The 24,093-nt window shown below is 42.1% G+C and overlaps 1 protein-coding gene across 2 annotated transcripts in view; it reads left to right on the plus strand.

The window, feature by feature from the left end:
• Positions 1-24,093, plus strand: part of LOC102997911 (EF-hand calcium-binding domain-containing protein 11-like) — a 102,271-nt gene that overhangs the window by 66,788 nt on the left and 11,390 nt on the right. The window contains exon 6 of one of the 2 annotated variants that reach the window (XM_057542848.1): positions 16,339-16,387. The exons of the other annotated variant lie outside the window; for it this stretch is intronic. Coding sequence (XP_057398831.1) covers positions 16,339-16,372 — 34 coding nt within the window. The 3' untranslated portion in view covers positions 16,373-16,387. Of the gene's footprint in view, positions 1-16,338; positions 16,388-24,093 lie in introns of those variants that run through there. 2 annotated transcript variants of the gene reach the window in all.

The following is a 24,093-nucleotide window of genomic DNA, read 5'->3' on the forward strand; positions in this document are numbered from 1 at the left end:
AGTGACTTAATATGTGAAGGGGTGCCTTTTGAGATACTCTTTTTTTGAGATAGTACTTAGAGTTTACCCATTGCTAAAGCTGAGTACTTTCAATTAACGCAGCAGATCAAAACAACCGCCATACCCTTTCACAGAGTAAAATACCATATCATGAAGTTTAAGACACCATTGATTCTAGGGCACCCTCATATCATGTACCACTAGTGAAAAAAAATTCTGCCCATTAAACTATGACAGTGCTAAGATACCATTTATTGTAAGATGCAACCACAATTTTAGAGATTCTAAATTGTGGGGAAAGGTGTCCTGATGATAAATGAAATAAGATAAGGTGCACCTTAAACCCTGAACAAACATTTCATAGCCAACTGGTTCTGAATTGTTTTCAGATTTCCTATGTTAAATGTTATCCCCATCCAGTTTGCTTTATTCTGCCTTTTAAAACCCTCTTCTTGGCCTCTATTCCCCTATTTCCCTAGATGTAACCTTGATTTCACTCAGAAAGAATTTGGGATCTACCCGGAGAGGTGGTCTCTAACCGTCTCAGTTACACATCCCTCCCTGACCTGTCCTAGTCTTGTGAGAGGACGTAGACATCACGTGTGGATGCTCACTGGGCTCATTTCTTGCCTTGTAAGCAGGACTGGGCATCGGGGCATGAAGACCTAGCTCCAGGGCCATGATCTCTACATGGTAGGGCCATGGTCTCTACATGGTAGGGCCATGATCTCTACATGGTAGGGCCATGGTAGAGCTCTCATTGCGAATTGATTGGGCTCCTTCTAGGTGCCTGGCACTGTGTGGGTGCTCTAGGTAACTTATGGCTGCAGGCAGGGAACTTGCAGTCTGGTGGGAGAGTAAACGCATAGCGAGGGACTCGAATTCACCTAGCTTCGGCCATGACAGGTGTTGCCAGGGGATAGAGTTCCTCTTCACCTCCTTCTTGATTTCCTGTCCCCCTCTTATTTTTCCCCTGACCCAACTTACCCCTTCATGATATCAAATGAATATAATCTACCTCACCTTGCAGAGAAGTCTATGAGGGATTCTCCACCAATGGGCTGCCCGCACCCATGACCATACTTTGAACAGCAAATTACTCTAATCCAAATCAGCCACCCCAAGTGGGAGTTAGAACAACTCATTGTAAAGATGATGTTTGATTTCATCTTGAAGAAATAACATGTCAAAGAGGCAGGCCCAGCACCCTCTGACCTTAGGATGTGACCACCTGCTTAGTAGTACTATTCCCCCCTGCCCCTCCTCCTCCACCACTACCAGCACCACCGCTACTGATGATGATGATAAAACCCACCCTGAACCCTGCATCACCTCCAGCTCCAACTTAGCGAAGCTTCTTGCAAGAGTGATCTGTGCTTGCCATTTTCGTTTACCCCCAATCTCTTTACTTGTCCACTCAGTGCAGCACAGCTCTCACCTCTGACAGCTCTACTGCATAATTTTGCTGAGTTCACCAATAAGCTCCTAATTGTCAGATTCAATGGATAATCTTAAGTCTCTGACCTCTTTTCAGCATTCAACCCTGATGACCACTCCCTCTTTGAACACCCTTTTCCACTGATGTCTGTGACAATCCCCATTCCTGGGTCTGGTCCTACCTATGCATCCCTTTCTATCTCCTTCACTGGATGCATCCTCCTTCCAGTATTCTCCTTTACACCAGTGTACTTCCTCTGGGAGACTTCATTCACAGCCTCCACTTCCACGTGGAGGACTTCCAGTTCCCTGCCTTGATCTCAGTCCTGTTTTCTGAATTCCAGACCCATGTCTTCACATCCTACTGAACTGCACATGTTCTAATGCTTGATGTTGTCTTTTATCTCAGAACTGCTGATCTTTCTCTTTTCTTGTATTACTCTTCTTGGTCCATGATATGGCCATCTACCCAGTTACCCATACCAGGATCCTCTAAATCAGCTTCTTTCTTGACCACTTATACCAACTGGTCGCCAGATTTTGTGTATTCTACCACCCAAGTCTGTCTCAGGTTTTTTCCTCCTCACCATCCTTGATCCAGGCTGTCATGGTCTGGCATAACAAATGCCACAGATGGGATGGCTTAAGCAACAGAAATTTATTGTCCCACAATTCTGGGGCTAGAAGTCTGAGATCAAGGTGTCAGCAGGGTTGGTTTCTTCTGAGACCAGTGGCTGTCTCTTAAGACCCTGTCTCCAAATAGAATCACATTCTGAAGTACTAGGAGCTAGGACATCAGCATAAGAATTTTAGGGGGACGCAATTCAGCCCATAACACATGCCCTTGTCATCTCCTTACTAGCTAGTTGTATACTCTCCTGATCTGTTTCCCTACCTCCAGTGTCATCTCCATTCTAACATGGCCTCCATTCCACCATCCGAGAGATTATTCTGATTTCAAATATGAGCACATTACTCTCCCCGCTTAAAACTCTTCAGTGGCTCCCGATTATATAGATGGTCTAGATTCCTTCAAATGGCATGTCCTCATTATCTGCTCCAGGCACCTCCTACTCAGTCTGTGCTCCAGCCACTCTGAAATAGCCGAAGTTCCCTAAAGGTTTTGGACCTGCACCTCTGTGCCTTTGCACATGCGGTGTCCTGTATCTGGAATTTTCTTTTTCTTAACCCTACCTCCCTTTGTTTTACCGACTCTAATTCATTTCAGACTCCACGTAGGTAGCAGATTCTGCAGGAAGTCTTACTTCAGAGTGACCAGGAGGAAATATGGCAAATAGCAAGAATACAAACTGAGGGCAACTTGTTAACATGTGAAAAAGCCTCTCTTTCGTTTGAACTCAATGAAAAAGAATGTGTTAAATGTAAGTTAAGTTAGTTGTGAAAGACTTTTCTCATCCTATGGAGCCCCTGAAACTTTCTTAAATGACAGATGATAAAATGTATATCTTCCTGGGCTTCCCTGGTGGCGCAGTGGTTAAGAATCCACCTGCCAATACAGGGGACACGGGTTTGAGCCCCGGTCTGGGAAGATCCCACATGCCGCGGAGCAACTAAGCCCGTGTGCCACAACTACTGAGCCTGCGCGCCACAACTGCGGAAGCCCACGTGCCTAGAGCCCGTGTTCTGCAACAAGAGAAGCCACCGCAATGAGAAGCCCTCACACCACAACGAAGAGTAGCCCCCGCTCGCTGCAACTAGAGAAAGCCCGTGCGCAGCAACAAAGACCCAACACAGCCAAAAATAAATAAATAAAATAAATAAATTTAAAAATATAAAATAAAATGTACATCTTCCTTTTCATCATCTACTGATACTTAGTCAACAACTGAGGACCCAGCTCATCATCTTTCATCACTTCCTAACATCGCCTTCCTAAGTCAGGAGCCCTGTCCACAGGTCTGTAGTGAAGCACGCATGCTCAGCAGTCTCTGGTCTTCAGCCCCAGACACACAGTAACAAGGCAGCTTTCCTCCAGCTTTTCTGAAAAATGAGTACAAATTGCAAGAAATGCTGTACAAATTGTGAGCTGTCAGTACATTAGTAGTGACATTAGGAAATCTGATGGAGTCAGAAGGAAAAGGTGTAAATTGCAGGATAATATAAAGGGGAGGTCAGTCTGTTAGTAATGCAGGGAATGTGATGGACTTAAAGAAAAGGCATAAATTACAGGGTAATATAAAGAAGAGGTCAGTACATCAGTAACATGAGAAAACTGGCAGATTTGGGAAGAAAAGGTGCAAATTGTAGGATAATGTAAAGTAGGGGCTTCACTGTAAAGATGAGCTTACATCATATCAAGGAAGCTTGCTGGCCATGCAGACCGTGGCTAGAACTTTCAGTATTTTTATAGTTCTATCTCACAGCAGATCTTTATGTCTTTTAGAATTATTAATTAAATTCTAAGCTAATATTACAGAGGAAAATTATTGTTCTTGCTTAGTAGAGAAAAAAAACAAAAACAAAAACGGAGTCAGAAAGATTCCCTCAAAGCCTCTGAAGTCCTGAACCTGTAAAGCACATATTTGTCAACTGTAATAAACAAGTATCTTTTGGGGGACCCTTTCCTGCACATCATCACACATTTCTCCACGAGGCTCTGTAAATATGATTGTCACTTCTGGGTTCAAGATAGAATTTAAAACAATCATACCAAAAAAAAAAAAATCATACCACTAAAAACGTTTTAAATAATAATTTTAATTGAAGTGTAACAGATAATGGTTGACTATGGGAACTCTATGGATCTCTCTTGTTTCTACACATCTTATGAGTAAGGCACTGACTGCTTTTTGTTCCACAGTCTCTTTTCAAGGATATTTGTATAGTGAACATCCTTGGAAGATGGAGTTAGTGTCTCCTTCCAGAACAAAAGGCAGGCATGCTGGGCTCCTTAAGCTCAAGGTCCCTCTTCTGTGATGCAGCCCTCTGTGTGCACAGGCATCTATCTGAGCCCATCCACACCACCCCGTAGAATCTGGGGGTACAGGAAGCTGATGCAAATGTGTGATGCTCGTGCTGTTCTCTGTGCCATGAGTAATGAAGTCCTTTGTCTCTGAACCAATAGACCTGGATCTTCTGCCAGCATCCGTGAAACTGTGGCAAGCTACTGTGGTAGCTTGCAAGGAGGCTGAATTCTCAGGCCCTTCACAGTTGTTAACAGTTTTATCAACAAGGATGGGAAGCTGACAGTGACGGGGCTTTCTGGAAGAATGATGAGGAAATCATGGTTCTTAACAGGAGATGGAGGAAGTCCAGGGGAATTAGTAGGGAATATGTTGTGCAAATTATATGGTCAACCAGGCCGTAGGGTCCTCTGCTTTGGTACTTGTTGATGAAGAGCTGTCAGGGAGGTGGTTGCAGTAGATTCACAGATACCTGTCCAGAGATGTCTGGGTTGTGCTACCTCTCCTCCAGGCAGGAGGACTTCCCCACCAATATGGCAGGCAGCCTCAAGTCCACTCCATACAAACTAGTTACGACTGGTACACAGATTCATATTGGGTGGGTAGAAAGTTCTCCCCATTTCAGACAGCAGCTGTGTAGACAGACACCTATTCTGAGAATGAAGGAAATTTTGTGACTGCTGTGGGCACAAACCGAGAGAATCCTTAGAACTTCTGTTGACTCTCTCGGGAGATGAGGGGCAGGGCACATAATGCCTATTAAGGAAGAATGGCAACAGCTGAGACATCCTAGGCTCTGTGGCGCCAACTTCAGATCCATTTGGAGATAAAGGTCTCCAAGTTTTTGCAGTGTTTAGCCAAACTAAATAATACACAATTGAAGATCCATCTTTGCAAAAAAATATTTTGAAACGCAAAGGAATGATAAATTCAAAGTTTAAGAAAGCGATTACTTCTGCAGGCAAGGCACGGGGCTGAGATCGGGAAGGAGCGCGCAGGTAGCTACACTAATATTGGAAATTTTCTAGTTCTTAAGTTGGGGTTGGGCTCACAGGTTTTGGTTTTATTATCAAGCTTCATAATGTAGATATTTGTTAACATATATTCATTCTTTTGTGTGTACCAACTATTACATAATAAATTTTTACGACCAGCTTAGGGAAATTTAATTTATAATTAAAATTATTGGATTGCTATGAATGACATAGCATCTGTTAGATTTCTGTATGGATTTTGGTAGAGTAGAGGATAATGTCTTCCCTTGAGAGCCCTACCACATGCAACAGGAAAATGGTACATCTCTATACCTTTGTGTGAGAAATACTGGAGAGGTTCAGTGTTTGACCTTTCTTGGACAGTGGATACATCATGAAATTTTTGCAAATTAAGTGCTCTTGTATTTGCCTAAGCTAAGACCAATTAAGAGTTATTTTTAGCTTGATGTCTAATTCTAGATACTGTTCTTTTTCATTATTCCTAAAAACAGACTGTAAACACTTTGTATATTTATAGTACTAAGAGGGCATTCCCCATGCATTTGGGAAATTTGGGGAAATATTATATGTACTCTACCAACTTCTCTGTCCAAGGGGAATGGAGAAGTCTTTTTTCCTTTCCTAACTCTGTCTTCTATCTAGTCGAGAGAGAGAGAGGACAAGAGAAAAGCAAGGGCTCTTCAAGCCTTTCTCAGGTGGCGAAACTCTAAGGAGAATTTTGTCCTTCTGTGTCCCCCAAGAATGACTGCAGCTCCTTGCTGACAACCCCACACAAGACCTCTGGGAGCTCTCCAACCCTTCTCTAGCTGACCTTGAGAGTTAAGACACTAGATTCTTTGTGAGGTCACCCTTAGGTTGTCGTCATACTACTGCTAAATATTTTTATCACCTACTGGAGACTAAACGCTTTTCATACTTTGTTTCATTTACTCTTTTCAGCAACCCCAGGGTGGCTGTTATTATCACCCCCATTTTGTTTATTGAAGCAGGGCTTAGAGAGAAGTGCAGTAACTTCATGTTCTCCCAGACAGAATGCAGTCTGTTTGTGGATTCTACAGCTCATGCTTTTAGCAGTGTGACAGCCTTGTCATCTCATCCATTAATTCTAACACTGTCATGTGAACATACAGAATGATTTTACCTGATGGATATCAGAATGCCACAGGGTTGTGGCTATAGGAAGTTACATAGTAGGGACAAGTGGGCAAGCTCTGTGGCCTGCAGGCAGGAGGGAGACCACGTTGCCGAGATCCTGTTAGCCCTCTTTTTTAGTGAATCTTATACTTTTTCTTCTTATCAAAACCCTGTCGTCAGTATCTGGGTGGTTGATATTTTTGGAAAAGCTGGAGGTAACATTCCTAAAGTATGAGGAGGAGGGACAAGCACCTTAGAGAGATTTTTATTTTGCTAAACATGGTAGTTCTTTCACGTGAGGGAAGCAGACAGGGCATGCACACCTTTGTTTCTACGAGAAAGTAAGCTGGGTGCGAAGCGTGTTTCAGTCTCTGGTATTCTCGTGAAAGCTCTGAATGCTGTTTTCCTCCTGATCTATAACTGGTCCCTAGGAGGGAAGTCAATTACTTGCCATGAAATGGGCTTCAAAGGCAGAGTCTGAAGTGTCTTTCTTTATCCTTAGCTTGCAGATTTATTTTTAGTCGGCTACTGAAAAAATAAACAAATACTTTAATCTGACTTACAGAGCACTTAAGGAACTGCAGCAGAAAGATAGCAGGAGGAGCCTACCCCGGAGGGTGCCTCAGGCTGGCAGCACCTGGAAGGCGAGTGCTGGGTGTTTATGACTCAGGAAGAGAACCCCCAGCTGTAGTGTTTCCAGGAAAACATTTGACAGGAGACGGTTCACTCCTCAGCTCTATGGGGTACTTTTATCTCGCTATGTACTTATGCGTGTCTTCTTTTGGTGGAGCTTGATGCAAAATCAAAATCTCCTTGTAGTAAGAATATCTCATATCATAAACTTCCTGAGGACCACACAATCTCATGCGCAGTGATGGTTGAAATATAATGCATAATTCGAAACACAGGCCACTCTCACAAACTACGTGCAGGTCTTGGAAGATGATCAGAAAGAAACCTTTCCTTTTGTTTAGTCCCTCTGAGTTTCTCCCCAGGGATCAGGTTCTTTGAGGCAGTGATCAGATCGTACCCTGTTGATCCATCAGTTAAACGGGCGTTTATTGCACACTTACTATGGGCTTAGTACACAGTTTTCCCTTTTGGAAGTGACAGAGTATAGTCCCCAACTAAGAACGGATTGGTTTCTAAAGTTTGGGAAAGTTGAATCTGGAGCTTGGGGTGTGGTGCTTTTCCTCTGCCTTTCTGGGCTGTGGGCTCACCCTTTCTTTCGTGTCCTCCTCCCTCAGGGGTCCCCAGAGCCCTGTGATCGCACCGCTCCAGAAACACCTGCTGCTTCCTCCCCCCTCCCCCACCCCATCCCAACTCTCATTTCCTCCGTGTAGCTGATCTCAGTTGGCTGTCAGATTACACAGTGAGTTTTGTCTCTGACACACCTGTGCTGTTGGCATTTGAACCTGGGAGTCTGAAGTTTACATAGGCTAAGTGTAGGGGGTGTGGTAGGTGGAATTCAAAAAAGGTGTGGGTCCTGTTTGTTTAGGACAATTATGCTTTTTTTTTTTTTACCATCTTTATTGGAGTATAATTGCCTTACAATGGTGTGTTAGTTTCTGCTTTATAACAGAGTGAATCAGCTATACATATATGTATACATATATCCCCATATAATTATGCATTATTTAAAACTGTTATTAAAATTTTTTTAAACAGTGTTCTTACTGATGTATTAGAATGATTTTATAAATTGGAGTTTGGCAGAGGGGAAGGACACATAAGGGTTACTGGTTAGTGAAAGGTTTGATAATCTTTTGTTCTCTGTATATTTTATCTAAGTTTAAAGAGATTTCAAAATTCAGAATAAATGAATTTTCACTTTTTTAATGAGAATGGTTTTATTTCTTACCATTTTTATTTGTCTAAATAATACGAAGCTGTACTGAATTCTTCAGAAATCTTGCCAAATAAGGTGAAATATATAATATTAGAAGATTTTTTAACCCCAGGTCCTTTCTTCAAAATAGTAACCAAATAGATTTTGTTAATATTCACGTAAGTATTAAAAATGAGCATATGCATCCTCATCAACAAACATTTATCCTGTGCAGGGTGCTTCCTAGTTGCTGGGGATACAGAGAAATAGAAGGCATACTTCCTGTCCTCAGGAAACAGCATATGATCTATTTGGGGAAAAAAGGCGAAAACATGGAAAATAAATAGTAGCAGGTTATTCACTGTCTGGTTCCACCGGGTAAGATGAAATAAGCAGTTCAGAAGAGGGAGCAGTTGCTGGGGCGACGGGTGGTCCTGCAGAGGATGGGAGAGGCTCAGATACAGCAGGGAAGGGAAGGGCTCCCCAGGCCACCAGGTAACTTTGCTTTTGCAGTTGCCTTTTATTCCATTTTCCCTAAAATTATTATTGAGCATATTGTTTGATTCCAAGATTTTCTTTGTTGTATTACAGTTTCCTGTAGAATTGTTAGGATTTGGTTATATGGATCACTTCTGACCGTTTGTTATTTTCCAAAATTTCTGTAATGATTCCCTATTGTTCTTTTAGAATTGTTTTATAATGATATAATAATATAATTCTAAATTTCTTTTATAGTGCTGAAGAAACTATTGCCAAAAGCAAGCTAGAAGATAAAAGTATCAACAGTTACGTTTCTTGTGAAATAAATGTAGGAACCATTTCTTATCTGTAGGTGCTAAAGACTGTTCTACCTACACAGTCACTATTTTTCAGCATCTTAAAGTGTTCCAGACTGTTCCTTACTGATGTCTTGGCTTGACACATTCACATATGAGAATTTCAGAAAACTGAATCTGACTGTGATCAAGTTGGCAGGGTTCTTCACTGGCTTTATTTGACATTGATTTGTTGGATTATTCTTTTTTTTTTTTTTTTTTTAATTTATTTATTTTTGGCTGTGTTGGGTTTTCACTGCTGCGCGTAAGCTTTCTCTAGTTACGGCAAATGGGGCTTCTCTTGTTGTGGAGCACAGGCTCCAGGTGCATGGCTTCTGTAGTTGTGGCACGCAGGCTCCGCAGCCGTAGCTCGTGGGCTCTGAGCACAGGCTCAGTAGTTGTGGCACATGGGCCTAGTTGCTCCACAGCACGTGGGATCCTCCTGGACCAGGGCTCAAACCCGTGTCCCCTGCATTGGCAGGCAGATTCCCAACCACTGCGCCACCAGGGAAGCCCAAGGATTATTCTTTAATTAGTAAATTAGGAGTACACATAAAATTTTCCATGTCAGTGTTATTTCTTCCCTTTTAGTTATTTCCTGTTCTTTACTCTCTATTTCTTTCCACCGAGCCTGTGAGTGCCCCTCTTTGGCCTGTGAGTTCATTTTGGGTAGGAATCATTGAATCCCTGGAGCTTTGGACAGTGCTCAATAAATGTTTAGTGAATGAATGAAAACAACATTTCACATATGATTAGAAAGAAATAATAGAGAAGAGATTAGGTATAAATACATGTGTATGATTTTAATTTTCACATTTTTTTTTAAACAATCTATCTTATTAAAGCAATTTCCTGCTAGTTTTACCTAGTCAGGAGCTAATCTTGATTTGAAGGAGGTAAGATTTATGAGCCTCGCAAAGAACTTTTGAACATAAGTTATTTTGTGAGACAGCCCTGCTATCTGTGACGTATTAACACGTTTGACAATGTGGATGATCACATTTTAAAAGATCTTTGGCTTCCTCTTCTGCATAATTAAGTTCTTTTCAGAACAACTTCTACATTGTAGATTCTACATGTGTATTTCCGACCGGTCAACACAACTACGATTTGATCATGATTACTAGCTTTTCAAAGCCTTCCTTCATTTCCCAGCAGGCAGCTTCCTGTCAGAATTCATTTCCCATTTGGAAAATCTCTCTCTGACCCACAGCTTTCTGGATACAATTCATCCTTCACATACTTGAGTCTACCCATTCATTGTCATCCATCCTTAGCTCCTCAGATGCCAAAAGACCCTTTTGTAATTGGAGTGATAAGATCCCCTAAAACGTCAGGGGAGAGAAAACTAAGAAGAATATATAAAGATTTTTGTTCCATTGATTTTCCTAATTAAAAAAAATGCTTTTAGTGTGTATCTATTTCTGTTATTATAGTTTAAGAAATTGAAGTAATAACTTATGGTTGAAGCAAGATCTGCTTTCTATGTTCCTTCAGTCTTTATATAATTAAAATTAAATTTTGGCAGAGCTGCAGTAAATTCAGTTCAATTTAGCAAACATGGAGATGCTTTTGCTGGCCCCCCATATCATGGTGGTCTCTACAAGAACTGCCCTTTAGTTGCAATAAAGCGAGTGTGAGAGAGAGTGATCCAGATATGATTGCTGAGGAAATTAAAATTCACTGTGGAAGAGGATTAGGTTGGTATCATCCGAGAAGGAATTTCATGTTGGATCTTGGAGAAAGTAGAATATTTGGCTTACAAAGGGGAAAGTCATTCCAGGTATGGGGCACTGAGGTTGGATTCAGCAAGGCATGTACTGATCCTTGGACAAGGAAGGGGCATGATGAAAATGATCTTCATCTGGCCTCAGGCTGCAGGATGTACCAGAGAATGACGAGCTGGTCCACAGGAAGCCATGGTAACTGACTAGAGCTTAATCGATGAGGTTCCAGAGAAAAGGACATGGACATATGAAGGGAAGGTCAAGTCTTAGGAATGTCACACAGAAAGAATCTGATAGCCTCAAAAGCTGACTGGATATTGGGAAGCAATGCCAAAGCAATGCCAGTTAGCTCCTGGGGCTGGGGAGCCTGTGTGAGTGGGAGAATCATGGTCCCATGTTGGCATAAATGGAGGATTAGAAAGAGAAGCAGACCAGACAAAACCTTGAGAGGATGCGCATGATTAGGAGGGAAGCCAGGCAAGGAGAGGTCAGAGGAGAGCCAGGAACCTACAGTTTCATGGGAACAAAGGGAAGACAATGTTTCAGGAAGACAGGGTGAGCAGAGGAATCAAAAAATAAGAGGTCTGAGTTTGATTTTGTACCAGAGAAGGACAAACTATTGACCCTTGAGTAACCTCAGGAAAGTGGCAGGAGTAGATGCCAGATGGCAAAGACCCAGAAAAGGGAGAAGATTTTGTATTATTGGTGAGATTGCAAGACAAGATCCTTCCTTCAGTTATTTCCACTGATAAACCCCTTTGAAGGAAATCTACTCCTTAGCCGACTAGTGTTATGTCACAGAATTCCAGTATATCATTAATACCTGTAGCTCTAAAATGTACCTATTTCCAACTGTAACCCCAAAACATTATTTTTACAAACCATTTGGAGATAACAGTTTTATTTTCTTTGATTCTACTCTTTCAAAATTTTGCTTATCCCGCTTGGAGATTTATTTCTAGGTCATTGATTCTGATAACAAAACCAGTGTTTTCTATAAGCTATTTTATGCCTACTAGAGTTGAAATTCAAACATTTTCCAGCAGTAGCAACTGAAATAGCTTCAAAGACATTTTTCACATCCACCTTGTTTTTTTCTTCACTGATTGTATCTTTTCAAAAACGCCCCAGATTGATAGCTCCTAAGATATAGTATGCGTATGGTAACAACACAGGCTTTTTAGAATTGAGAAATATTCTTTGTTCTTGTTCTTGAAGATGTGCTTTATTCCTAAGAGGAACTGATCAAGAAAAAAGTACATAAGAACCGGAGTCACAGGACCTAGATTCAGTTCCCTTCTTTGTTGCGTGGCGTTGGGTCAATTAGGTCTCTTTCAAGTAAAAAAATCTGAGAATCCATGAATATACTTTATCATTTAACTTAGTCACAAAGCCTACCATTTGGTGTGATTCCACATTTGGAGCTGCTCTGCTAATGGTGGAACATCATCTCTTCCTTCATCTGGCTGACTCTCTTATCCTTCTAGCTTCATGTTGTGTATTTTCTGGTATACAGCCTCACCCACCCCCCAGCCCCCAGCAGCCAGCACCTACGGTACAGATCAGGTGCTCAGGAAATATTTGATGATCGAGTAAATGGGCTGTACTGTATTATCGTCCACCCTGGTGGTGGAGAACCATCGGACCAAGCATCAGAAGCAATTATGAGTGTAAAACCATGGAGATCTCCAGGTCCCACTCGCCCGCCTTCAATATTTGAGTTTCTAGAAATCGGCCTTTGCATCCATATTTAAAAATCGGTCAGGCTCATATGAGAAGCACTGGTCTACCCTCTGTGAGTTCCTGGAGGTCACAGATTATAGTTTCCATCAGTTCATTCCCAAACCCTAGGGGAATTTCTGGAAGAAATTAGGTGTACAGTAAATGTTTGTGAATAAATGAATCTTAATTTTGAGATCAATAATAAGTGAGAATAAAATGCCCTTTCTTTTGGCTACAGATATAACACCTCGAAACTTTAAATACTAATTTATACTACCCATAATAAATTATATATATATATATTTTTTTTAATTTTTTTTTATAGCTACTTTATTTATTTATTTATTTATTTTTTGGCTGTGTTGGGTCTTCGGTTCGTGCGAGGGCTTTCTCCAGTTGTGGCAAGTGGGGGCCACTCCTCATCGCGGTGCGGGGACCGCTCTTCATCGCGGTGCGCGGGCCTCTCACTATCGCGGCCCCTCCCGCCGCGGGGCACAGGCTCCAGACGCGCAGGCTCAGCAGTTGTGGCTCACGGGCCCAGCCGCTCCGTGGCATGTGGGATCTTCCCAGACCAGGGCTCGAACCCGTGTCCCCTGCATTAGCAGGCAGACTCCCAACCACTGCGCCACCAGGGAAGCCCAATAAATTATATTTTTAAAGAAATGAAATAGATTGAGTGCCCAAATCATCAGTCCTAATAAATTCAAAACTCATAGTTTGTTACCTAACAATTGTGGCTAGAACTACGGTGCTTTATTTGCTTAATTCTTACAATCTAGTGATAAGTCATTTGCTTTCATTATTACTTGCCTTGCCATATACCTTGTTTTAAATTGTCTTTAAGGAGTCACAACCCATCACTCTCTTTTAGTTATGTAATTCTGGTATTTTAAACTATAGTTTCCTTTGGGAGGTGATGATGTGAAGCAAGGAAGGAAGTAGAACCAGCATTAACTCCACGTTGTCTCACAACCTACCATCATGTGTATCATATTTCTGTGCTCCAGAGAAAAGAAATGGAATTGGTTTTTAACTAAGAAAATTATGCTGTCCTGAATACAAAAACCTTATCACTAATACCCTATTGACCTGTGTCTTAGTTATGAATTTTTGAGTAACAAATTACCCTGATACTTAGCAGATTAAAGCAATAAATATTAATATTTAGTGCCTCACATAACACCTGTGGGTCAGGAATCTGGGAATGGCTTAGCAGGTGGTCCTGACTCCTGTCCTCTCATGAGGTTACACTCAAGATGTTGGCCAGGACCACAGTCATCTGAAGGTTTGACTGGAGCTGGAGGATGCACTTCCCAGGTGGCTCCTTCAGAGACACCTGGCAATTTAGCCTCTGTTATTTGCATGAGGCCCTCTTGTCAGGGCTCTTTGAGTGTCTTCACAATAGAGTGACCATCAGGTGTTTTGTTGGTGACTTTATATATGAACTTTCAGGAAGACAAGAAAAAGGTTATATCAGTAACAGTTGTAAGCTTAAATGTGGGTTTAAAAAAAGAAATCTCCTCCCTATCCCAACCCTCTGGGTGGGAGATGCAAGAGGGAGGAGATAAGGGGGTATATGTATATGTATAGCTGATTCACTTTGTTATACAGCAGAAACTAACACACCATTGTAAAGCAATTATACTCCAATAAAGATGTTTAAAAAACTAATATTAAAAATAATAATAGGGCTTCCCTGGTGGCGCAGTGGTTGAGAATCTGCCTGCTAATGCAGGGGACACGGGTTCGAGCCCTGGTCTGGGAAGATCCCACATGCCACGGAGCAGCTGGGCCCGTGAGCCACAACTACTGAGCCTGCGCGTCTGGAGCCTGTGCCCCGCAACGGGAGGGGCCGCGATAGTGAAAGGCCCGCGCACCGCGATGAAGAGCGGTCCCCGCACCGCGATGAAGAGTGGCCCCCACTTGCCGCAACTAGAGAAAAGCCCTCGCACGAACCGAAGACCCAACACAGCCAAAAATAAATAAATAAATAAATAAAGTAGCTATACAATTAAAAAAAAATAATAATAATAATTTAAAAATTAATCAATTAATTAATTAATTTTTTAAAAAGGTTTTTATTTATTTATTTATTTATTTAATTTATGGCTGTGTTGGGTCTTCGTTTCTGTGCGAGGGCTTTCTCTAGTTGCGGCAAGTGGGGGCCAATCTTAATCACGGTGCGCGGGCCTCTCATTATCGCGGCCTCTCTTGTTGCGGAGCACAGACTCCAGACGCGCAGGCTCAGTAATTGTGGCTCACGGGCCTAGTTGCTCCGCGGCATGTGGGATCTTCCCAGACCAGGGCTCGAACCCGTGTCCCCTGCATTGGCAGGCAGATTCTCAACCACTGCGCCACCAGGGAAGCCCCTTAATTAATTTTTAAAAAACAGCCAAAGAGCATTTTTTAAGTGAGCCAGGTATCAGGTGTTTACATAATTATCCCATTTCGAATAAGTTCTCTTTCAGTTCTTCTCCATCAACCCCAGCCTTCCCTCTTCGTGGAACTTGCTCACATCTTGATTCCAGCACTCACGTATGTTGTCACACTTCTTGGTCTGTATCTGTCTGTCCCACTAGACTGGAAGTGCAAGGGGCAGAGCTGTGACTTTCATCTTTGAATCTCAGGTGCTCAAGGCCGTGCCTGGCCCTTAGCTGATCTTTGTTGTTGAACTTAACAAGCCTTATATACAACTAAATACCATTGTCTTCTTTTTCTCTATAAGATTGTGTAACTTGATGGAAGCCCTGCAGTTAGTGTCAGAGTTTGGGTTTCAAAGTCAGGTCTATGTTTTGTTCATCAGCATAGATGGTGTTGGGAAGACTCTAGGAGGCACCTGTGTTGGGAGGCCCAAGTAGCATCCTTACAGATTTCACCTGGGAGAAATTCCTTAGGCGGTATCTCTGTGTTTACCCAGAATGAATCACTGTGATTTAAGAGAGATTGCTAGAAGGAGACAGTTTGTTGATTGAATAAAAAGCTATTGAAAATAAACTGGCCTATTATATTTGGGCTACAAATGAATTTTTGGTGTTAACCTGATTTCTTTCATCTCTAAGTGGGATGCAAAAAGTTTCTCACACCTAAAGTGCTAAGGGAAAGTCTCCTCTCTCTTTTCCCATTTTTTGCAGGGATTCTACCCTGGTTGATTCAAAGGAATCAAACATGGTATTTAGATATGAAGTTGGAGCTCAGTAAATGAGGAGATTGTGTATCTGACCCCCTGACCAAACTGATCACTACTAAGAAGTCTTCTTGCAAGAGTCTAGGTCCTAAACTAAGGGAGTAGTGGAAGAGCACATGCATTCAAGTGATGTTTTACATGTAAATCACCATGGCGACAGGATATGGAAGGTGGAGGAGTTGAGGATGGCCCCGAGGCCCAGTCCTGGGAATCTGAGTGAATGGCGGCTCCATTCAGTGTGACAGGGGACACAGGAGGAGGAGCAGGTGTGGGGTTTGTGATGATGTCAACTTGGGATGTGTCTGTGGGACAACCAGGGAAGGCGTTCTGTCTAGAAATGGGCATCAAGGTCAGATGGCCCCATGAGAGAGGAGTTGTCAGGGTGTCTGGGAGAGAGCCTGGATCTTAGATGCGTGTCTGTTGATGGTTCATGGGTTGTTGGTGTAGAAAAGAGCCCAGTGGCACAGGCAGCCTTTCTTGGCTGTGCTGTTCTGTTGGGAATCTCTATAGCTATCATTATATCTCAACATCCTGGATGGACTGGGGAGTAATGAGTGACCTCTTGCTTGTAGATGGAGAAGGGAGCTGCCACACTGTCCTGGATGACGAGAGCTCATCTGTCTGCCAGGTCTCCCAGAGGCTGCTAAACGGAGCTTGCTTCTACTCATGATTTGGCAATCTTAAATACCTCCCATTTTTTTTTTTTTTTTTTTTTTTTTTGGTTTGGTTAGCTTTCATTGTTGTCTGTATCTGTTTTGAATTGTCATTCATTTTTCTTTTTAGAAGACAAGCACAAATTCATGCTTTATTTTCTTGGGAAAATGCTTCTAATAAAACTGTAGCTTGGGGGGGAAAAAAAAGGGGAATGCCCTGCAGTCCAGTGGTTAGGGCTCCATGCTTCTACTGGAGGGAGCATGGGTTCAATCCCTGGTCGGGGAACTAAGATCCTGCATGCCGTGCAGTGTGGCAAAAAAAACCCCCAAAAAACTACAGCTTGGTTTTTCCATGTGGGTGTTGATATAGATGGTTGTAATGAGACCTCTTTGATTAGTCACTTATCTGATTCTATGTATTATTTTAGATGTGCTCTCTCTCTCTTTTTCTTGATCCAAAGAGTTATCTTGAGACATAACATACTTAGCTTTTATTATATTCTATAAACTTTCCAGCTTACTCTCTTTTTTGTGCTAATCTGATAGCATAATTAAAATGTCTGACTTCAGTTCTTTCCTTACAAATACTGCCTAACTCTTCTGTCTTTAATTAACTGAAATCATTCCTATATAAACAAATAACAATTGCAGATTGTATTACCTACAGTCCTGTCTTACGAGAATTTAAGTGCATCCCATTTGTTAAATTATAGTCTTAGAAAAACTACCTGTGACATATTTTGTCATTTTGTGTGATGCCAGTAGAAAACAAAGGCTCACTTCTGTGTTTTTATTCTTGTTACACCTTTTATTTAATATTCATTTGAAGAGCCAGTGTGGCAGGTAGAGTGGGGACAGGCTTTGGATTCACACCAACCTGAAAATCTCAGCTCTGCCACTTCTTAGTGGTGCAACTCTGGATAAATTGCTTGAGTACTTCTCTGTGCCTCAGTTTCCTGTAGGTATTATAAAATGAAGATGATAATATTTGCCTCATGGATTATGGACATTAAGTGACACAATGCCCGTTACATGCTTAGCACAGTGCCTGGAACATAATAGGTGCTCAATAAATGCTATCAATATCTATTTTTGTACAGTAGAAGCAGCTCTCTTAACCAGTTCAGCAGCTTGAAGGAAGCTTCCAGTCCCTGTGCAGAGCCGTCTAGGGGATGCCCACAGCATGTTGAACACTTGTAATCGGAGCCTTCTCTCCAGCGCCCTCATGTACTTCTCCAACTGTCTGAGTTGTATTTGTCCCCAGACCCGTTCTATGTTGTTTGTTCTCAAACCGATTTGTGCCAGTTGAACTTATAATTGTAATTAGGTGATTTAATTAAACATTAAGCAAAAAAGGATGTAAGTGCAATCCAAAAAGACAGTGCTTTTTTTTTTTTTTTAACTTGTATGCATGTACGTTTGTATGTATGTATTTATTTTTTTGGCCATGCAGCACGTGGGATCTTAGTTCCTCGACCAGGGAATGAACCCATGCCCCCTGCAGTGGAAGTGCAGAGGCCTAACCACTGGACTGCCAGGGAAGATCCACAGCTGCTTTTTCTATACAAAATAAATTTTGGAAAGACTTAATAAAGGTAACTCAATAAATTAAAGAAAAAATTCCATGGTACCTCGAATAGTTATTTTCATAGAGACAGAAAGTAGAATAGTGGTTGCCAGGGACCGAGGAGAAAGGGGGAATGGAGAGTTATTATTTAATGGGGACAGAGTTTCAGTTTTGCAAGATGAAATGAGTTCTGGAGATGGATGGTGGAGATGGCTGCGAAACAATATGAATGTACCACTTCATACGACTGAACGAAGATGGTAAATTTTATATGTAGTTTATTAAATTAAAAAGTTGTTTTAATCTGTCACATTAACTGGGTGAGATACCTCTTAAGGATTGGTGGAATTTAAAAAGCTAGAGGAATTCCACATCTAGGTTGTTTTCTAGTGGTCTTTAAGTTTTCTTACTTTCAGGAAACCAAAATCGGAAATAATAGGTAATTCTAAAATTTTAGGTGTAGTTTATGCAAGAAAGAGAACAAAGCATGCTGACCCATGACCGGTTCTTGAAGATGAAGGCTTTGGCATAGGTCAAAATATCAGAGAATGAATGCATGCTTATATTTAAAATTTAAAATTAACCGTTTAAGTTATGTATGTGTCTTAGATTGGGCTCCAGGGAAACAGGCTCTGAGATGGAGATTTGCATGCAGGAAGCTTGTTGGGTAGCAAGCGCTCTCGGAACCAGGCCTGGATGGGAGTGAGAGAGGCAGGACTAATAGAAGGAGAATTGAAGCTCTGGCCTCAGCCAGTGGCGTGGGGATGCTAGTGCTGACCACCCTTCAGAGATGTGGCAGAGTGAGGCAGTTCGTACTGGCCTCCTGCACTGACCAGACATCAGGTGTGGGCTGCCCCCCAGCGGAGCGGGACATCACCTTGAGCAAGGCAACTTCCTTTGGCTGGAAGTGAAGCCCGAGAGGTTCTCACCTGTCCACTCTCAGCAGGTGACACTTCCAGCTGGGGGATGTGATGGTCCCCAGCATCCACAACTGGGTGTGTCCATTTTTTGCATGTTTTCCCTTTTCAACAGATTTTTTTAAATTGGCTGATTGACTTTCGGTCCAGATGGCTTCAGATAAGAGCGTCTTCACTGCTTACGCATGATCTTCTGAAGGTCTCACTGTGTTTGATCTTTACATACGCCAGTTGTCCCATTTGTGATATATTTGGGTTGGCCAAAAAGTGCGTTCAGGTTTTTTGTAAGATGTGGAAAAAACCCGAACGTGCTTTTTGGCCAGCCCAATAGCAAGCCTGTGAGGCTTAATCACAGTGGATACGTGTGTGATGTGTTTGAAGCTCAAACGATGTTTGGGAGTCCATCAACTTCTAAATACTTTCCAGTATATATTGGGCTGGCCAAAAAGTCCGTTCGGTTTCTTCTGTTAAAAACTCAAATGGGCTTTTTGGCCGACCCAATATTGTGATTCATGAAACCTCCGATTTTTGCTTCTTAAATTTTCCAGACTTTTTTTTTGGCATTTGATGATTTTTTTTCCTCCTTTGGTCCAACTCTCCAGGTTTGTGCCAAAGGTCACCTTCGTCTCACATCCTATGACCTGTAGTTCTTTATCTGCAGATTCTTCAGTTACTCTGCCATCTGCCACAAGTAACCGTTGACTCCTGCTCCCCTTACTTTACATTTTCCATGTAGACCTGCCTGTTGATCCTGATCCTCAGGCTCTTGACATCAATGATGGCCAATCTCCAGGATACCTCAGTTCATTTTTAAATATACTCTTCCAATCCTTAAAACAGAAGTCCTCTATATGTGGTTGCGTTTATTATTATTATTTTTTTACCATTTTTAAGTGTATAGTACCATAACATTAGCTATATTTATATTGTTGTACAACCAATTTGTACAACTTTCTCATTTTGCAAAACTGAAGCTCCCATTTCCCCTCCCTCCAGCCCCTGGCAACCACCGTTCTCCTTTCTGTTTCTGTGAGTTAGGCTACTCGAGGTACTTCATATCATACAGTATTTCTCATTTTTGACTGGCTTATTTCACTTAGCATCATGTCCTCAAGGGCCATCCACATTTAAAAGGAATTTCCTTTCTTTAAAAGGCTGAACAGTATTCCATCGTATGTATATAACACATTATCTGTTCATCTGTTGATGGACATTTGGGTTGTTTCCACCTTTCGGTTATTATGAATAATACTGCTATGAATGTGAGTGTGCAAGTTTTTATTTTTAAATACAGGTGTGTATATATATATATATATATATTTTAACATCTTTATTGGAGTATAATTGCTTAAATACAGGTATATATTTTTGTTTCTATCAGCTTGCTGTGCCCCAAATTGTAAATGCTAAAGAGGGAGTCTGAGTCCCTTTGCAAGTGTGGCCATAAACATAGCACAAGGATACTATGATTACCCCATGGTGTCTCATTTTCCTTTCGAGTTCTGGCACGTGCTAACCTTTTAGTAAGAATACTATTCAGTCTCGTTTCTACTTAGCCCTTCATTTAGCCATGTTTTGTTGTTTTTCTTGGTTTCAAATTTTATCTCTTTATGCGAACTGGGAGCTGAAGCCTTTCATTTGACTTGTGATCTTGTACATTCTGGAAGCTCATACATGTAATTGTGCAACAAATAAAGCAGCTGGAAGAAATCTTTCCTGAACAAAACCCAAGTGGGGCATTTGGGTGCGAGCCAAGATTTCAACAGCTACAGAGGGAGATGTAAAAAGGCTGCCTATATTACAACAACAGCAAATCACTTCTGGCCCCATAGGAATGTCCTTTAGGTAATGATCAAACAGAGGGTAGGGACCTTTACACATTTAATTACCTGACCACAAAACAAAGTATTTACTGTAACCTTCTGAGGTCTCTATGCCAAGTTAATTACCGTGATATACATGAAGGTAGAACAACATTGTGACTCAGTACACTCAGCCATAGCGGGAAATTCTGAGGCTGCTCAGTCTGAACCTGGCCTCTCATTAAATTGCTGTGTGGTCCTAGGCAAGACACTGTGAGTTTACCTTCCTGGGGTTCTATTCCTGCAACCAAAATTCAGAACTGTAATGCAAATGTAGCTACTGAACAACTAACAAATAATAAATGAAGCCCTGTGTTAACTGCCTGTTTATAGAGAAGAAAGTTTAATGTCCTACAGTGATCCAGTGAGTCAAATTTCACTGGGCATCTTGAAAAGATTGGTTATTTATTTTATTTATGTATATACATATACATCGGTCCAGGTTGACACATATAAAAGCAAAAGCTTGGACTGGAGGTGTGTTTTAAAAAATGTAAAGGAGGGCTTCCCTGGTGGCGCAGTGGTTGAGAATCCGCCTGCCAGTGCAGGGGACACGGGTTCGAGCCCTGGTCTGGGAGGATCCCACATGCCGTGGAGCGGCTGGGCCCGTGAGCCACAACTGCTGAGCCTGCGCGTCTGGAGCCTGTGCTCCGCAGCAGGAGAGGCCACGACGGTGAGAGGCCCGCCCACCGCGATGAAGAGTGGCCCCCGCTTGCCGCAACTAGAGAAAGCCCTCGCACAGAAACGAAGACCCAACACAGCCAAAAATAATTAAAAAAAAAAAAAAAAAAAAATGTAAAGGAGCATCACATGTTTTTAACCATTTATCAGTTCATTCAGCCAACATTAAGGAGGACCTGGGTCAGTGCTTCTCAAACTTTCGGTGCATGAGAATCACCTGGAGGACTTTTTAAACACCCCTCCTGGACCCCATCCTCATAGTTGCCCATTCAGTAGATATTGTGGCAGGGCCTGAAAATGTGCATATCTAGTAGCCACAATCCCAAGTAATACTGATACTGCTGGTATACAGAGCACGCTTTGGGTACCTGAGTTCCAGAGACACTCAGAATGCCAAGGTGAAGAAGGCACCATCATGTCCATAGGGCAGATAGGATTATTATTGATAGTCTATGGTGTGATCCTGTTAATCACATTGTGTCACGCTGTGTGCGCACATATGTGTTTTAAAGGCATTTCAGAGCACATAGCACATGCAGAAGCATGGAGAACTGAAGCCACATGACATGTTCAGGGACATGGAGTTTGTGTTACTGGGGCAAAGGGCACATGGCTGGCCAGGGGGATTACAGTTGCAGCTGGAAATAGGGCTGCTAATCAGCTAACACGATAAGATTAGCCTGGATGATCCAGGTGAACCCAGTGTAATCACAAGGGTTCTTAAATGGAGAAGATGGAGGCAGGAGAGTCAGAATTAGGGAGACTGCAGTGTGAGAAGGACTCAGGCCAACACTGCTGGCTCTGAAGTTAGAGGAAGGGGGCCACGGGCCAAGGAATGCAGGCAGCTTCTAGAACCTGAAACAGGCTAAGTGAATGGATTCTCCTGTAGAGCCACAGAAAGGAATGCAGCCCTGCTGACACCTTGATTGTATCCCAGTGAGACTCATTTCGGACTTCTGACCTCCAGAACTGTAACATAATAAATGTGTCATTTTAAACCACACGCACACACAATTACCTGTTTTCCATTATTTTCCAGGTTCTTTTTCTAGCCAATGAATAGTCAGCCACTCATCCTTGTCCAAAATGGTCTATCATTGTGAACAATTGGAATACAAAGACATTAACGATAAAAAGGCTTTATAGAAATAGGTTTTCTTATTACAAAAACAATGCATGCTTATTACGGAAACTATAGACAAAAAAAAAAAAAAATGCACAGAATCCCACCCATTATTTAGAAAATCACTGCTAAAACCCCTAGAGACTAGCTTCTCAGATCCTTCTCTGTGTCTATGTGCATTTTTCCCTACTGAAATAGGGTCATGCCATGTGTGTTTTGAAAACTAGTATAATTTGTTTAAGCAGTCTTCCAATTGTCTCACATTTGCACTATTCCAACTTAACTCCCGTTGTTTGACATTTACTCTGTTCCCGGTAATCCCCTGTGGCTGATGCCTAAACTGAAAGGTGAGGAAGAACAGGAGTCAGCCAGGGAAAGATGGCAGGCCGGAGGGATAGACGTTCCAGGCCAGGGGCACTGCAGGTGAGGAGACCGTGGTGCCTGGGAGGAGTGGAGAGCTGTCCGGTCAGGCTGGAGTGTGGAGGGGGAAGGCTGAGGGGTGTGGAGGCTGGAGAGATTAGCAAATAAAAAGGAAAAAAGTCTGCAGCCTATCACCAGACGGTATACTTTGCTGTTTTCACCAACCTGATTTTGACTAAGTTGTTTTTGGCAAATTGCTGTCAGTCAAGTTATTTAGATCTGAATTAACAGGATTTGGGGCCTTAGGGATCCGGTAGTCTGCTGGAGCCGCTGGTGCAGGCCCTCAAGCCAGCTCTGCCCATCTTTTTCCTCGCTCACATTCAGTGATGTCACCTTGGTAGCTTGAAATCAGCAAATGCTGCAAATCAGGAAATTTTTCTTTTTTGCAGGAGAGCCAGTTCCCCAGCACATTGCTAGATGTGCCTAAGATGGAAGAAGTCCAGAATAAATGCCCTGGGTTTTTGGTGTGGGACTCGAACACTAAAGTCAGATACCAGGGCCAGGAAGCATTCACTTTGGAGTCAGAAGGACTAGGGTCTGAATCCTAACCATCACTTTCCTGCCACTTCCAGCAGAGTAACTAACTTCTCTAAGCCTCAGTTTCCTTATATGTGAAATGGGGTCGCTAATATTTAACTTGCAGATTAGTGATAAAAATTAAAACTTGAAAGACAGAAGCTATTATGATTATTACTACAATGAAGGAGGAGCATGAGGGCATTAAGTTCATGGGGGTTTGGGGGGGTTTTTTTCTTTGTTTTTTTTGCTGCACCTTGTGTCATACGGGATCTTTGTTCCCCGACCAGGGATCGAACCCGTGCCCCCTGCAGAGGGGATGCAGAGTCTTAACCACTGGACTGCCAGGGAAGTCCCAAGTTAATTTTTTTTATTACGTGAAGTTTGAGTTGCTTTGGAGGCTTTTAGATTAAAAAAAATCCTGTAATAACAACGGTAGCTAACATTGTTGAGCGTTATTAACTATGTGTTTTTACATGTGTTATTTCAAAAGAAATAATTTACATGCGCTAATCCTCAAAAGAACTCTAGCGTAGATACCAGTGATATGATTACTCCCATTCTGTAGCTGAGGAGACTGAGGTTTAA

This window comes from Balaenoptera acutorostrata, chromosome 3 (genome assembly GCF_949987535.1).
Source record: "Balaenoptera acutorostrata chromosome 3, mBalAcu1.1, whole genome shotgun sequence".
NCBI lineage: Eukaryota > Metazoa > Chordata > Mammalia > Artiodactyla > Balaenopteridae > Balaenoptera > Balaenoptera acutorostrata.